General features: G+C 38.0%; 1 protein-coding gene across 1 annotated transcript; it reads right to left on the bottom strand.

The window, feature by feature from the left end:
- Window positions 1-3,477: 3,477 nt before the first annotated feature.
- LOC103462582 (C-type lectin domain family 18 member A-like) lies at window positions 3,478-7,668 on the bottom strand. Its single transcript, XM_017303868.1, has 9 exons — window positions 7,540-7,668; window positions 7,315-7,412; window positions 6,912-7,033; window positions 6,629-6,790; window positions 6,439-6,531; window positions 4,550-4,656; window positions 4,318-4,447; window positions 4,072-4,168; window positions 3,478-3,682 (listed from the first exon to the last, which is right to left on the bottom strand). Exons 1-9 carry the CDS (start codon window positions 7,666-7,668, stop codon window positions 3,478-3,480), a joined length of 1,143 nt encoding a protein of 380 aa, XP_017159357.1.
- Between the last annotated feature and the right edge of the window lie 9,102 nt (window positions 7,669-16,770).

The following is a 16,770-nucleotide window of genomic DNA, read 5'->3' as shown; positions in this document are numbered from 1 at the left end:
CATCAGCAGAAAAAAAAAAGAAGAAAGAAAAAGTTTATTACACAGCACATCTCATTTAATGACAGTGTGAGGTCAAGCTTATTCTGCCTCACTCAAATACCCACAGCTCTGGAGATGTCCTTGTCGGATCGCCGTTTACGTGTTGGAAGAACGAGGGGCAACAATGCACCGTGAGTTATTTCACATTGGTTTTATGTTTTTGTGTGATGCATCAATTAGAGGTATTGCACACTTTCAGAGACAGAAATTTGAGGAAATTGAAACTCAGTGGAGCACAAGCGTAATTAGGAGAGTTTAAACCTGTCAGCTTGTTGCTGTTTTTCATTTGCATCATTTCACTGCTGTGTCTGATGGCCTTGTTTTCAGCCTTTTACACCTTTCTTCGTATGAGGCACCGTCATTCTGACGTCTCCTTCTCTGTCCAGCGTGATTTTTACCTCATATTCCTGCAGAGGTGAAACCTTTAACTTCGACCCTGTTTTCCACGAGTTTGGAAATAAAATGTTGAAACCATGGTTTACTGAGAACTCCATGACCAGAAGTTCAGTGGGAAGCTGTGGTTCAATTAGACAGAGAGAACATCTGTGTCTGTTTGCTTGTACATGCAAACAGGCTTGGATTGTTACTGTGAGTGCTGCGTGATAATTGGAAAGATGCTTACAGAGGCAGGATTTTTTGCTTACAGACTTAAATTAAAGTTCTCTTTCATTGCACATAAATAATGTCTCCTAGAAAAATCGAAACCCAGTTGCAGTGGCTTTTGTTGGAGTGGGAAGAAAAAATCTCATGAAAAGAAATGGTTTTATTTACAAATCAAAACAATCTATTAATGGCGCTCCAAGCTATTCCTATGAAGTACGTTACTGAAGTATTTTTGTGACGCGTTCACTGCCATGCAAAAGCCATCCAGGTTTCCTCTTTTTCTTGCTGGGTTTTTTTTTTTGTGGAAATGCTTAAATCTTAAATCTAAGTGTTAATATTGGACAATAACCAGACAGACAAAAAATTACTTTTATTCATTAGTAGAAATAATATATTTGCATGAAAAGAAAAAATAAATTGCCTTTATGTTGAAGCATAAATTAACTACCAGTTAATCAAATTTTTGGTTCAATTTTCAGGCACACTTGAATAATACCTGACCTGCAGACAGAGGCGGTCCTAGCCTGTTAGGCACCCTGGGCAAACAATCCCACCAGCACCCCTAAACCTCACTACACTTTCATGGAGACAGGGTGGCAGGGGCAGTTACGTATTAGGCAATGTTATAACACCAGCTTAAAATGTCAGAAACCGATTCATCCTGCAGAATCAATTAACCTACTTCACCTGTCTGACAGCATGAAGTAGGCTAATAAAATCTCAATAATTGTTCACTTTAATGTTACCACTTTTACAGATGTTATGTTTTTCAGGCTTCTACCTTTAATTATATAAGGGTCATAAACAGGCCTTTTGCAGAACTTAATGGCACACTGAGCAGGTAATTCAACCATTTGCTACAAGTTTGTTGGAGCAAGAGTACAATCAAAAAGCAGGAAGACTAACCCATCAGGCGGGGCAGAGTAAATGAGAAGTTTTAGTAAAAAAGAGAAGAGGCCCATTTTGAAAGTGCAGAAAGCAAATAAACAGCGACTTTTCTAATTGGTCCGATAAGATAATCCTTTATCAATTAGTATTGAAGTAAAAATTCAAGTTGCCACAGCAAAAAGTGGACTTTACAAAACAAGAGCAAATGCTTCATAAAACATTAAATTATGCACAGTATTTACACAGTAGATCTAATCTACACTTATCCACTCACAATAAAACAGTAATTCATGCAGCAGCAGTGAAGCCAACCGAAAGCATCCAGGTCACCTGGCTTCCTCCCACCGTGCAATCTACTCTGGATCTGCAAAATGCACAAATACACACACGACCCATGAACAACACATACACCATACTGAGAAAGAGACTGAACAGAAACATGGAAGATGAATATGTGGAAGTGTCTGAGTCTGTGCCAGTTCCTCAGTTGTTCTTCAACTCCAGTAAAAAGATGTGAGAGAAAAAGCTGCTAATGAGACATGAAGCGTTAAATTCTTGTTATGCACATAATGGGGCAAAAAAAGGATGCCAAGCATACACTCCTCTGGAGGAACACTGTTCAGACTTTGCCTCAGGCATGATATCCACTTATCATTTTATAAGCAATTAACAAAGTAGAGCAATTTTTTTCTAAATTGCTTTATTTTTATTTTTTATTTTTATWTTTTTAGTTAGAGAAAATAGCTGCTGAAATCTTTGACTGGGGAAGAATAAACTCTTGCGGTTAGCATAATTAATAAAAAAGTTCAACTAAAAGAGTAAGCCCTCTTGACAAAATGCAACCCATAAGCAACGTTTTGATCACGATGTGCTAATTTTGTACCACAAAGAAGTGAGACATAGTGGGGTCCCCAAAAAGCCGTTTTGTAAAAGCTGGTGTCTTAGCAACACTGACTGCATTCAGAGCAGATTGAGCTTCAACGGATCGATACCAGATGACACACCAAAACTTAGCAAAGACAGCCGTAAATGGACAACGCTAAACATCTGCCACCATCTCATTCTTCTCGATCAATGTAAGTGGTATGTGTGTCCAAACAGTGGGAGTCTTTGTGAAAACGACATGTATTGATTGCTTGGGGGGGTTCTTGATGGTAAGCACTGAGTGCGATTGATTTGAACTGAAAAGCAGGTTTAAATGTGTAGTCACTATCACACTGAGAATTTAGCCGTTTTTTGGGGGGGGTTTTGGACACAGAAGATTAACATTTTACTCTTAACCCCCAGTGATTACCAGAGACACAAGGTACCTCTAATTGCATGGACACGGAGGAGCACAGCAGGCCTAGCGAAGGGCAGCTGAAATTTAAAAGGGCAGTCTGTGTTACGCCTGAAAGAAAAAGAGCCAACCAGCTAAAGTAAAACATGTTTTTAAGCTTCCACTGAGGTTTTCCGGCTGGTAATAGTCATTTATGATATGTAGCTTGGGGGTTGTAGATCTGACTATAAACTTGAATATCAAAGTAATCTTTTCATAATTTTTAAGAAGGGTATAAAATGTGCAGTCAATGTCAGTTACATAAAAGAAGTTGTAACTTTCCAGCACCAAATGTTGCCCTTTAGGCAAACGGCTCAGTTTCACAGCCTGCTGGGTTTTGGCCTCAGTGCAGCTGATGCTACAAATGCAGAACAATGCTGAGTTTGGGGGAGAAATATGAGAGGACAATTCATTGTTCCGTTGAAGACCACCATGAATATGTGCCTGCGGTTAAGTAGAAATGACTTTGTTTATAAACTCACTGCCCCTTTTTGCATTCAGAGCAAAAACTCACTACTACTTTACTTATATTCCTCAACATTTTCTTTTGTCAATTCACAAAAAGAGCTGCAATTTCAGCAGAAAAAGCGTCACGCTGATGGCATAGCACACAAATGCAGATCCTGTGGTCAGCAGGTGTATTTTAAGACAAGAGGGTCTGACTGTGTATCACTGGTGGGCATTTGGAGAACCTTTACCTCCTTCCACTCTTCTATTGAGTGTCTGCCTGCAGGGGCCTTACCATGCTGGCAAATGTATCGGTTCCTGGTTTTGCAGCGCTGATCATTCCAGTTGAAAGTGCTCAGTGCCTGCAGTTCAACACAGTTTCCGAAACTGCACAGAAAACGAGAAGCTGTGAGTAACAGTAAACACAGGCTTCACCTGCAGCGTTGCTTCCAAGAAAAGAAAGAGCTGTTTCAATGTTGAGCTACAAACATCTGCTCGTTTAAAAATAATTATCTCTTAATTAACAGGTAGCATTATTACTATTCAACTCTGCTACAAGAACAAAGCGCATAAATGTGAACCTCTTATCAGTAAAGATGTCAGGAAATATTACTGTCCTCCGTTCAGGAAAAAAAAAAAACGTGTCTATTCAAAAACACATTTTTTTCACCTGCTGATGTGTTTCATTTGTTTATCTAAGTCCCAATGCCCTTAGCTGTCTGTGTTTATGATGCCCGCCACAGCAGCTTAAGTCTGCTGTGAAATATGTTTTATACCCTTGGTTGTCAGGCTGCCCAGAGGCAAAGCTGCTGAATCGAAGGAGCTCTCCTGTGTCCCAGCGAAATGAGTCTCTTGGAGGCTTATATGTCAAACCTGTAAAGAAAAAATACTGAAACATTACCGCTTTATTCATGTGCTATCTAAACGGCCTAAAACAGAAAGTAAACAGATGCAAACTAGTCTGACCTGCTGTGTGGACTTATATGAACGTTTATTTGATGTGCCGGTGTGAATGGCTGTACCTATCCAGAAGTTTCTCGTTCCAAAGTCGGTGTTGGTGACTTCATTGCTCGCCTCCAGCTCACTTAGATAAAACACTACAATGTCCTTAACTTTCTGGCTGTGAATCTCAGCTAAAGTTCCCCCAAGTCCCTGTTTGTTTAAAAAAAAAAAAAGAAATGCATTGATTCAAAGGTACCGTAACTATCTCCATTTATTTGCCCACAGCTCTCTGTAATGCTATTATACTCTGACCTGGCAGCGAGTTTTGGCCCCATAGTAGCTGTCAGCCTCCAAAGACACCATGAAGCAAGTTCCATCTATCGTAAGATCACAGCTGTGAAAGGGGAACTGCACCTTTTCTGTTGACAAAGTACACAAAGAAAAATATAATTATATGAACCGTCAGAAATGGGTTTTAATCAAAATACAGTCTTAAATATTGTTCCCACACTTGAAAGTATTTGTAAAAGCTGATGAATATCCAAGCATCCAATTGAACCGGATAATGCTTGGTTTATTTCTTATCTGCATTAATGGATATATCGAATGAGCCCATTTTATTCAAGAAAATGTCAAACACAAGATGCCTCTAGAATAAGCAAAACGAGATTGCAAGATTTAAGTGACATTAAAGAAACAGAATTAACTCATCAACAAGGTTGTACCAAAAGAAAGAAAAATAATAAACAGAGCTCTGTTGTATCATTATGCAACAATTTTATTTTTTTACCAGTTGTTTTTGTCCTCGCCATGGAATAAATGCTCACATTGTGACTTTGCATAAGAATAGTAAATATCCTGCACTGGAGAGTAACATGTTTTGAAGTGATTTATGTTAATTTTTTTATGTTTTTTTTTTTTTTGTGAGGTCCTGGATTTGAATTTTGACCGGGGGTCTTTCTGCATGTTCTCCCCCTGCATGAGCGGGTTCTCTGTGGCTCCTCCGGCTTCCCATAGTCCAGAAGCATTCATGCTATGTTAACTGGTCTGGCTGCATGGTCATTTGTTTGGATCGTCTCTGTGCTGCCCTGTGATGGACCGGCAGTCTGTCCAGGATATAACCTGCCTCTCAATCAAATCATTTCTGGAGACAGGAATAATCTAATTGATTCTTTCATTGGTATTATTCACTTATTGTTAGTGAGCCGCCGTCTTAAGACACATAATATTTCTCAATGCAAAATGGTTTCAAAATTCCAAATTAACAACAGAAAAAAATCTGTGAGATATAAGATAAAATAAAATTGCTGGGAAAAAAAAAAACAAAAAATGATGTACAGAAGATGATAGCTCTTGGGAGGAGCTGGAAATTTGAATCTAAGTTGAGACTGCAAAAGAACAGCAGGATGTGGTTGAATGTGTTCAGAATCAGATATAAGGGAGTCCTGGGTCCTGCAGAGGACAGTGAGGGGATTTTATAGTTCCTGCTTTTTGTGCAAAATCTGTTTTAGACATGCTGCAGAAACAAGGCATCAACCCCTTTCAGAGACCTGACAGTCGCTCCATAAATTCTTTAAACTGCTGCAAAATCAAAAGCAGATCCTGCTACACAACTTTCTGCCTCAAGCTACTAAAACTGACCTGCTCCTCAGATTATGTTCTTTACTTTATGGCCATTATTAAAAAAAAGAGAATGGAGCTCCAACTTTTAAAAAATGTGTAATCAAATTAAGTTCATCCAGGTAAATATTTTTTAAGCTGTCATGTTGAACAAATGTAAATAAAGTAAGTATGACAAACTTAATTCGATTACATATAACAAATTAATATTTTTGTCTTAAGTTGGAGATCCATTCTCCTTTTTCAGGGTATTTATTCTTTGCTCCCAATCATTTTTAATACCCCAGGTATACCCTCCCATTTTGTTGCATGATATTTATAGTATTGAAGGTATACAAATGTATACTGTATCTTAACCTGCAACGTTAAGGCGGTTTTTGTTTTCTAAGCTGGCTTATTTTGACCTCAATTTAACAAGTGAGAAATGTTTTATTTGGGTTTTTTTTTCCCTCAGCAGTTAGTTGTAAAATATATATATAGTATAGAGTACTGTACAGGTTGTTAGAGTTCTGTTGCAGCCTGTTGAGGTTAACATTCAAAGGAATTAAAAGAAAAAATAAAATAAGACAAGCTGGGCTCACCTGTGCACTCAGCACCACCGAAGCCAACATCACACACGCAGGAGCATTCTTCTTCTTTGAAACGACTATAAAAACACGGCATGCTGCATCTTACTGACAAACACATAAGGCACATGTAGATCCGACTGTTCAGCTTTCTGTTTATAAATTATATAACTGGACAAAATATACGCAGAATAACAAGCATTACCCTGACAGAAGCGTCCGGTGAATCCCAGGTCACACTCGCATTTGCAGGATGTAAGATTGAGGCGGTCGTAATGAGCTGCCATGTTGCCCGCAACATGGCAGCTCATTGCCATGTTGCAATGAGCTGCCTTTTGGTTCTTTGGAATTTCTGATTCTTTGAATCAGAAATTCATTTCTTTGAATTTCTGATTCAAAGAAATGAAAACAAGCAGGATGCTAATGCACACAAATCACTTCAGATGATCTCAGGAATAAAATACATTTTTAAGATTAAATAGTCTTACCACACAGTCCGCCTACGTGGTCCCACAGTCGGAAACAGCCGGACATGAGAGAGGTGCAGAGAGAGCAGTGCGGCCCTCCCTTATAGGTCGTCACCAGGCGACCATTCGTTTCCCAGTTACCCCTGCATCACCAGTAGCACACAGTATGCAGCAACCCACAGGGAGACACAGTGGCTGGATCGATTTCCTACAGCTACCTTTATTCTCTAACATAGCATTATATAAATCTATTGAGGGGCAGGAAATAAAAAGATCCTGCATCTTCTACCTGTTCCTTTTCTAACAAATTATGTAGAATTGCATGTCAGTTGGCATGATTATTTGTCTAATTATTTTTTACGTTTTATTGCCTTTTCGAAATAAATGAATAAATATTGATGTAGAGAAAAAGGACAAGACTTATCCTGGGTAATACGCACAGGCAAATATCTTCCAGAGGAGCCCATCTCTCAGACACTGCTGGCTGGCACAGCCCACATGACTTGAGGTAGTCCAAACCAGCTGCAAACAGCAATTGGATCAATCACTCCAAGTCTCTATTGTTTTTATAAAGATACAACTACAAGTCTTGTGAATAATTACATTATTTCACAAAGCCCAAACACATGTAAGGAGATTTCTATGCTACCTGTGTGTAGTGCCGACAGGTTGCACTTTCTCTACATCGTGCACTGTAGTACAAAAAATATTTTCCCTCTTCAAACCAGGCATCGACGATGCTGGAAAACGAGGCGGCAACGTCAGCGGAGAGATGCATGTTCCAGCCAGTGTGACCGAAGCTCGGCGTGTGGAGAAGGGAAGTGCCTTGGCTGCACAACGCAGCCTGTTCCTTAGCAAGCACAGCAAGCTGCTCATCCCATTCCTGTAAGCACAGACAGTAGTTGTTTGTATTGATTTCTTTTTATCCTGCAGGCAAATATTAATCTTTAACACCTAGAAAACAGTAAATATAATGTTAACGGTCAGCAAGGTTTACAAGCAAAACTGGCAACAAGTCATTTCCAGAGGGTGATTTTGTATTTATGTGTTAGAGGCTTTAAATCTATTCTAGTTTAACATAGTGGAAATTTCCAGGTTTAGGTTTAATGCATTGGGTCCAGCTCCTGTTCATTTTCACAATCTAGCTAATTATTTTTGGTATCTTGTAGCTGTGATATAGAAAAGATCCACAGGATCAGTGGAGGTTCACAGTGGAGACAAAACCATAAGACTAAACCCAAGAAATTACTTATTTATACATTATCAATTACTACGTAGAAATACTAGATACATACATAGAAAACAATGTATTACTAATCTTTCAAATATAAAATCCTGTAACACTTTGGTTGCACTAGTACTTTTTTCTAGTGCAAAAGTACTAGAATAATTTTATTAGAATACCTTCAACAAAATTTCACACTGGAAAAATGTAGAATAGCCCAAACTTTAATGTCTTTATAAATCTGGATAAAACACCATGTTTAAAATAAATAATCTTTTCATTTCATTTGTTACCTATTGCAAAGACATATAGTACCCATAACAATTCCTACAAAATAAATGTAACTGAAGTACTTTTTGTTATTTTACTATTTTTTACTACAACTCTAAAGTGTGTATGATCTTTTCGTCATTGGTATATGGCTTCCTGTTCCCCCGTGGTATAAATATAAATATGATTTGATTTAAGGTCTCCTTTCAAAACTGGAAAGACAAGTTTTTTAACTAAGGTAGATTTTTTTTTAATCAATCTTCAGTACTCCAATTATTTTCTCTTTTGATTCCCCTGGCACTTCATATTGGGCACAATCTCTCGTTTGATTAGTTAAAATCAGTTTATCTCTAATCTCATTGGTTATTATGACAAAAATAAAAGTGTGTCCAAAATGTTTTTAATTCAGCCGTGGTGGTAAAACTTATACTCTAATCATGACGCCATGTTAATGTAACCTAATTCATCAGTTTTAGAGTCAACCTGTCAATTGCAGGCGTGTTTCTGTTTCCATCCTTGTCTTATTATCAAACCCGTGTTCAGCCCTTACGATCTTTGAAGCTTATAATGAAGCAATAAAAGGTTATTTGTTTGAAAAACAAATAAGGAAGCTAATGTCTCATCCAAGCTAGGAGAGCATTGTCAACAGGATTGTCAACAAAATGTATGCATAATTTCAGCGTTTCTTTGGAAAAAGGAGGAAACAAGTTGTTATACAGAAATGCTTTATGAGGAACAAGTATAACAAATAGAGAGCAGAAACATGAGATCAAAGGCCTGTACACATCCTGCAAGAACAGTTCCTTCGCCCAGGGCTGCAAGAACTAAACTATTTTGTTCCGTTCTTGCCATATACAAATTCTGCAGTGGGAATGACATGTGAGGACTTCCCAAGACTTCTGCACTTGAGTTCATGAGAAGCAAAAAATGTCCTGGCCAGAAAGATCTGTTCTTGTTCTTGCCACCTCAAATAAAATTACAGGTTTCTCTGTTCTTGCGGAGTATGTTTGAGCCACTGACAAAAAAAAAGAAAAAAGAAAAACTATGAGAGATGCGACTACAGCTCATGTCAGAAATGAAAAGAGTTGGTTTTGAGTGTCTGTCCCTCCTTTAACATTATGGACTGGCACCTGCTTTCCGCACATATAAGCCGGACAGACAGATGATTTAAGCTGCAGCAACTTATTTCACCTCAAACCTTTTCAAGTTCTGCATACAGACAATTTGGCTCGTTGGCAAAGTAAATGAATCCCAAGGAACACGTCAAATCTAATCTAAAACAACAATTTATAAAATCCTTTCAATTATTTCATGTTCCAGACGTAAAAACAAGTGACTGCTTAGTTTCCAGAGGTGTAATAGGTGTGAAATGTCACACCCCTCCAGGTGTGTGACATCTCCCATCTATGTCAGTGCTTCACTAATTCATTTTGTCTTCAGGAGATAATTTTTATTTGGTGTTTACCTTGGTTGTTACTCTTTGTAACTTAGTTGTTTCTTTTTTTTTTTTTAAAGTTTGGGTATTATAACTGCTTAAATGATTGTAAGTAATAGACCCTGGAGCTCCATCACATGCTTTTACGGAAGCAAAGGACATGAAATGCGAATTTTCCAGATCTCTGGTGAGACTGAAAGAAAACGTTCTGCAGCTATGCATGAAACCTTCCACTTAAATGTATTATTTTGACAGATGTGACATGCACACCACATCGAGGTGCACGGACGATAAGATGACCTTTGTTTCAAAGATATTTCATAATCCTCCATGAGACTATGAGACACAACACAAAGAGATTAAGCTATTTGAGATCTAGTCAGATTGGTTGTGTTAACTTTCTGATGAAATTTAGCTTTTATTGTATTTATTATTAAGAAGAAAGGTTAGAATGTCCGCTAGCATTTTTGTAGCTAGTTTCCCGCTTTCCGTCCATATCTCCCGTCACTGCTGGAACACTAGACTAATCTAAAGCCTCTAATTTTGTTGAAAGGAAGAACTTGTGGCTTAAAAAAAAAAAAAAAAGAAGGGGGGGGTGCTAAGCTGCCTCTCATCCGGGCCGATTCACACTCGGCAGCGAAATGCTCCAGTGAACGCTGAAGGTCATGGCCTGAAAATGCCAACAGAACCACATCATCCACAAAAGGCAAAGATGAGGCCCTGAGGCTTCCAGACCAAACACTCTCCTTCCCACAGCCACACTCTGAGATCCCGTCTATGAACACCTCAAACAGAATCAGAGATGAGAGTCAGCCCTGCTGCATTTAAGACAAAAGTTCTCAACCAGGAAATCTGACCTGCTCTGACTCAAACTCAGGAGCTCAAGTGTCCTGGTGTCTTATTCGCTGCTGGATCACAGACCCTGCAGGATGCTGCAATTACTCATTTTGTGGCACCTTTTTTAAAATGTTGCATCAAACTTGCACAGCTTTATTTTTGTTATAACATTGCAAATAATCTTCCCTTTCCTTGTCTTTTCTTCATCATGTTGTAACCCCTCCTTACCTGAGAAGACCCTACATCATAGTCATGCTGCTGACCTCTGGTCTAATGTCTCCTCCCTGACTCTTTGCCCTTTCTGTTGTGACAACAAAGATTTATTTTAAATATGTGGAAAGCAACAAAGAGGACTGAGTTTAATCCTGGCACTCACTAAGTAGTATAGTAGTATTCAATAGTTTTAAGCCACCTATTTTTTTTTCTATATCCTAATCTTTTAAAGTGGTTTTGATCAGTAATTCTTCAGGCTTGAAGATCTTTAAAAGTTTTTTGTTTTTTTTATTATGTGAGTTTTTGATAGCCAAGTTGGGCAAAATATCCAGCTAATATTTAAGTTGATTGTGCTCGATTTGTAGGTCTTTGGGGGAAACGAATGAATTTCACCAAAAATACTGATTCATTCCTTTAGATTAATAGATCAGAGTAAATCTTCCTTTCAATAGGAAAGGAAATTGTACATAAACAAAGAAACAAAGAAAGTCCAAAGAAACATTTTGAGACTCCTGCAAAAAATCTGGAGAAATATAACCAGACATTCGGAGATTCAACGGAAGTTTGGCCTCCTTAACAAACTTGCAATATTTTAAGTCTTTTAAGTTTTAGGCCTCTTTGAAGCTCACACTGTCAAAATAAAGGCAGGACTTTCAGAAATGGTAAGATAAGTGTGATAATAAAAAACAATGCAAACAGAGGTCAAAGGCTTTATGGAAATCATAATGGCTTAACTTTCATTTCTTTCTCTACAGGTGTTGATATTACCTCCTAATACTTCTGGCTTGAAAAAACTTAGAACCTGGCGAGAAGGCACAATGATGGAAAAAAAGAGGGAAATTCAGTCATTCTTGAAGTGTTGGTGTTTTATCTCATTCAAAAAAAAAAACCTTAAAGCCTATATAATAATCACTACATTATAATCTCCACACAATGCCTTCTGGTTCATTCTTACGTGCAAGAGGCGAAATCGTTTTCAGATTTTCACAAACACAGCCAAAGCCCTGAACCTTTTAACGTTTATCAGTAAAGCTCTTTAATTTGCCTCTTCAGCTCAGCAAAGCTTCCTCTGAGGGTTTTTACGGGGAAATTACCTGTAATACCAGAGCTGAAAATGTAGGCTGATTATCCACATCCTCTCTTCCTCATTACAGCCTTATCAGTTGAGAGCAGTTCTCTGAGACTGGAGAGCAGTCGAAGAAAGGGGCTCTCTCTGTACGGGTGGCTCTAAGGATGTAATCAACGATGAAGTGACAGTACGCCCTCGCACAAATCTTATATTAGGCCCAGGAGGTATTAAGTCTCTTATCTGCTTCAAAATCCATCATTATCAACTGCTAATAATCATACACATAGGACAATAGTGCAGATTAGCATTTCAGGGCAAGCAAATTTCAGCTAATATAAAACACGCTGAACATTAGAATAATAAAAGTGAGTGTCATTATTCGAAAACAACCTAAACTTATTTCCAATTTTTTTTTTGACCTAAATGTTTCAAACGGAGGCAGAGGAAAGATTCATTCGTGTAATTTTGCAGAATTACCCTTACAAGAGTCTTTGCACAGCTAATTGATTTTGGCTTCATTCAAACTGTCAACTGTTATCAATCAGCCCGCAGCGCCACAGAGCAAATGTGGCACTAACGGTTCTGTTTCACATTCCTGAGACTATCAACGCATTCCTCTCAGAAGAAATGATCTTCAGTGAAACAACACGGTCTGACGCAGTCAGCGGAGTGAAGCTAAAATGTGAAAATTTATCTTTATGAAGATAGTTGCAACACTGTCGGTCTCATTCTGGGAATAGCAAGCCGCTCAGATCTGCCCACACACATCAGCAGCAATGTTTTCTATTCTGACATCTGTTTCATCAGCACAGCTGACAGCACCCTCATCATCATTACCGTGTTACTCTGCTCCTAAGAAAAAGGAGCCGCAAGCACCGGGGGAGGGTTTCATGTGCCCAGTAGCTGGAGCTGCAGCACCCCCTTGTGGTGGCTGGAGGATCAAACAGCTTCACTCTATACATTTTGAACAACCAGTGAAGAGAACATGATTTGATGAGCAGCGGTGCAAATAAAAGTGTTGTTAGAAGTAGCACTATTATTATGTTGGAGAGGAAAAAAAAAAAAACAGTTTTGTTTTGGACTGTTTTGGATAGTGAATCTTAATCCAGTGTTCACGTAGAATAAAATCTTAATTCTGCAGCACAGCTTGAGGCTTCAGGATGTTAGAAAAGCTCCAGCACAAAATTTCAAGCTTTGCCTGTCTTCAAATATGGAGCAGCTGATCTGGTCAAACAGATTTCCAAAGTTTTGGAGAAGATTGTGGCTCAATAATTAACAAGGAGAATCAAATAGAAATTTGGTTTTCATTCTTATTATTCAGTTGAAGATACAAAATGCTACTTTAATGAACAGAACAAATCCTTACCTGATTAAAGAAGTTAGAGCAGTATTAATTAATTTATTTTCAAAAAGTAATTGATATTTAGCCAGGACGTTCTCATACAACAATGATCAAAAATAACACTTCAAAGATGAATGGGTTGCTCAAATTATCAGACTAACCATAAACAAAATATTGTCAAAAATCACAAGAAATTATATGAAGATTATCATGGAAGATTATGGAAATTTTACAAAATAAATATTTTTAGCAAAAGAATGTTAAATCTTACATTTAGCTGACAGGTAGCGTATCACTCAAGAGAAGACTGACGTTAGGTGCTACTAGCTATCTTTTGCATGTTAGCCGCAGTGGGCATGACCCGGCTCCTCAGCCTATTGTGCTGGGCAACAACCTGAGAGAGCTCCTTCACCCCGAGTCCTGAAAGATAAAAACAAATTCTGATTTACTATTGTTTACTCTTCTACTGCTGTTGCTGCAGCAACAAAATGCAAATGGCTCGTCTAAGTGTGTGGCTGGAGGATAGCTTTTGACAAGTCTGTCTCTCAAAGTTCACGAGACTCAACAAAGCATGCAACTCCATTTATCTGTATAGAGGATTCGATTTAGAGCATTTAGCACTATCAGATGTTATAGTCACTACCACATCTTTAAATCTGCTTTAAATCTTGATTCCAACATGTTAAATGCAAAATGTTACCCACTTTCTATATGCCCACACATACTGTAGATACACATAGAAAGTTTTGTACTCTGAGTTGGAGTGTCACTGCTCTGACATCCGGTGTCTCTGCCAGAGTTTGGCTGGTCCAGCTCAATGTTGCCAGCAGAAACAAATTGAGAAGCAGATCCAAGCTTCTGGGAGTTACTTCGGAGCCCATGATGAACTCCCACCAAATCCTTCGCTGTAGCAGCACTTGTCTGGCTCTCAGTTATCCTGCCTCCCTGCTCCTCTCCTCCCCCTCGTCTGCAGCCAGTCACATGTCCTCACACCGGCTGGAGCAATGCGCTTTTCAAAGTTTTCATGGGACTTCATTCAGTTGATAAAATTGTTCACTTTACAGTTTCTAACCTTTTAAATGTTGCTTCTTTGTAAAAACCTAACAGCACATCGTAGTGAATGAATAAATAAACACTTTTCAATAAAACGTTTAAGCTGTTTAACTCCATAAATTAAGTGCGTTTGAAAACATAATATTTTGCTCTGACTTGATTGTTTTATGTAAGTATTTGTTTCTTATCCATGTTTTAGGTTTTGATGACGTGAAGCATATTTTCAATTCTGACTGATTTGTTAAATAAAATGCAGATAAAAAATTTTTTATTTGTGCTCTAATAAATCAATAATCTAATAATGTTATGCTAGCCTTCTTTAAAATAATAGTATCTATGTTTTATAACCCCAAAAAGATGACAGCAATTAAATTTAGGCAAACTAGAACAGCACATACAATGATTTTTGACAAAATTATAAAATATATATACATTAATTGTATTTCTAGATTAAATAACTTAAATAACTTAGGTTAAGAAATTCAAATGGCTTGAGGGGGAGTTACTCATCAAAGGTTTAGTATATTATTGTGATTAATCTTAGGTCTTCTTTGATAGACTAATGTTTGCCTGCAACGCTCATCCCCTGGAACTGAACTTTTATTTTGAAAGTGCAGGTAACAGAGACTGTTTTTAGAGCGTATCATTTATAGGAGATAACTTAAAATGAAATCAAATGAAGTCGAATTGGGGTAAGTTCTCCCCACACACCCTTTTCTCCATGTCTCCTATTGTAAAAGACACAAATCACGATCTAAGCTTTGTGCTCTGATCTAATCGCGATCTAAGCGTCGGGCTCTGATTCACAGTCTGAGGACGGCTGCAGAGCGGCACCACAGGCTCGTGTCTCTCTGTGGGATGCCTGCTTTGAGGATCCGGTTTCCATCGTTGTCATGTTCTCCTTTATCTCTTTAAGTTTGGTTTCAGCAAGGATTTGTCTTACAGCAGTCGGTTCAAATCCCCATCTGGGGTTAGTGAGAAAAGCCCACCTGCTGAGATGATTTCTCAGGTCAATCCAGCAACCAAAGGAGTTATTAATGATTGATCCCATAACTGGTATTCAAAATCACAGCAGTACAACATTTAACTCATGCCGATGACAACACTTTACTAAAAGAGTACAGAGGTTCTGTCTTCATACTTTTTTGTACTTATTTTTTGTACTCAAATTTAATTTCATGTCTGCATGAACAAACACATTCCTTTTTACTGTTTCATATTTGACATTAGCTTCAAAACATACAGACCATCAGGATAAGTATTTTCTAAAAAAACAACAATTCTTTCTTGCCACATCTTTCTCAGGAGGAAGGGTTGCTGCAAAGAAAACAACTCAATGCAATGTTCTTAAGTAGATCATGTTTACCAGCTGGATTATAAACTGAATTTGGATTGTGCCACACAAGGATTGAAAAATACTTTATTTCATTTAGTTAAATATGACTGGATTGTATTAGCTTCATTTGCTTATATATTTGTGTATAACTGGGCCTGGATTTGATCCGTTTGTCAGAGAAAGTGCCTTGATTTTACATTTACTCTAAATTAGTGCTGACTAATCTGATCATTTGTACAGGAGAACTGTTACTGTTTTCCACACACATATTACTATTTTAAAATTTAACCAAATAAAGAAGTCAATTGATGGAAAAATGTGCCAACAATTGCTGAAGGTCTCATTTTAAATCATATTACATATTATGATAATTATTATTATTTGGGTGTTTTGATGTAAAATGGGGGGGGGGGAGAACTGTTGTGGTGCAAAACAGAGGTGCACATTAAAGTTTTACTTTGGCGTGTACTGCCATCAAAGTATCGTCACATTTTGCTGATGGTTCCATTGTTATTTCAGCAGGACAAAGATGGAGTTCCTTCTGCATGACTTCAAAAACAAAACATTAACGGCTGACTGGACAGATCTGGTTCCTATTGAAAATGTACTGTATGACACATAATGAACAGGAAAATCTAACGACCACCCCAGGTCTTCTGGGCAGCTAAAATCTCTCTCTATATATGCAAAAAGATATGCCCTGCTTATTAAAAGAGGAAGAACAGAAGGCGTTGTAGAAAACCTGGGACAACATGCTGTTTATCATGAATATTTTAAAAAAAGAAATCCCAACGTTGACGTCTTCAGCCTGGGATCTTCTCTACATTTTAAGGGTTGCATCAAGAGTCATGGAATCTGCTACAACCTTCAATAGCCTCATGTAGGTAAAAGTATCATCTTCCTTAAAAGTTCATAAAACTTGATGAATAAATGGTTTAAAGCAGTGAATGCAGAGGGCAGGGATGCATGTACAGTATGCACACATGCTCCTGCAGAGGGCACAGCTTCTCTACGGGTTCACATACATTTAAGCTGCTTGCATAGAGGGGAAGTGCTCTCCAAGTTAAGTGAAGGGATAATAACATGGTCACATTTTTCCT

Source organism: Poecilia reticulata, linkage group LG3 (genome assembly GCF_000633615.1).
Source record: "Poecilia reticulata strain Guanapo linkage group LG3, Guppy_female_1.0+MT, whole genome shotgun sequence".
NCBI lineage: Eukaryota > Metazoa > Chordata > Actinopteri > Cyprinodontiformes > Poeciliidae > Poecilia > Poecilia reticulata.
Note: the sequence above shows the minus strand (reverse complement) of the source record. Positions and strands in the feature narration are given on the sequence as shown.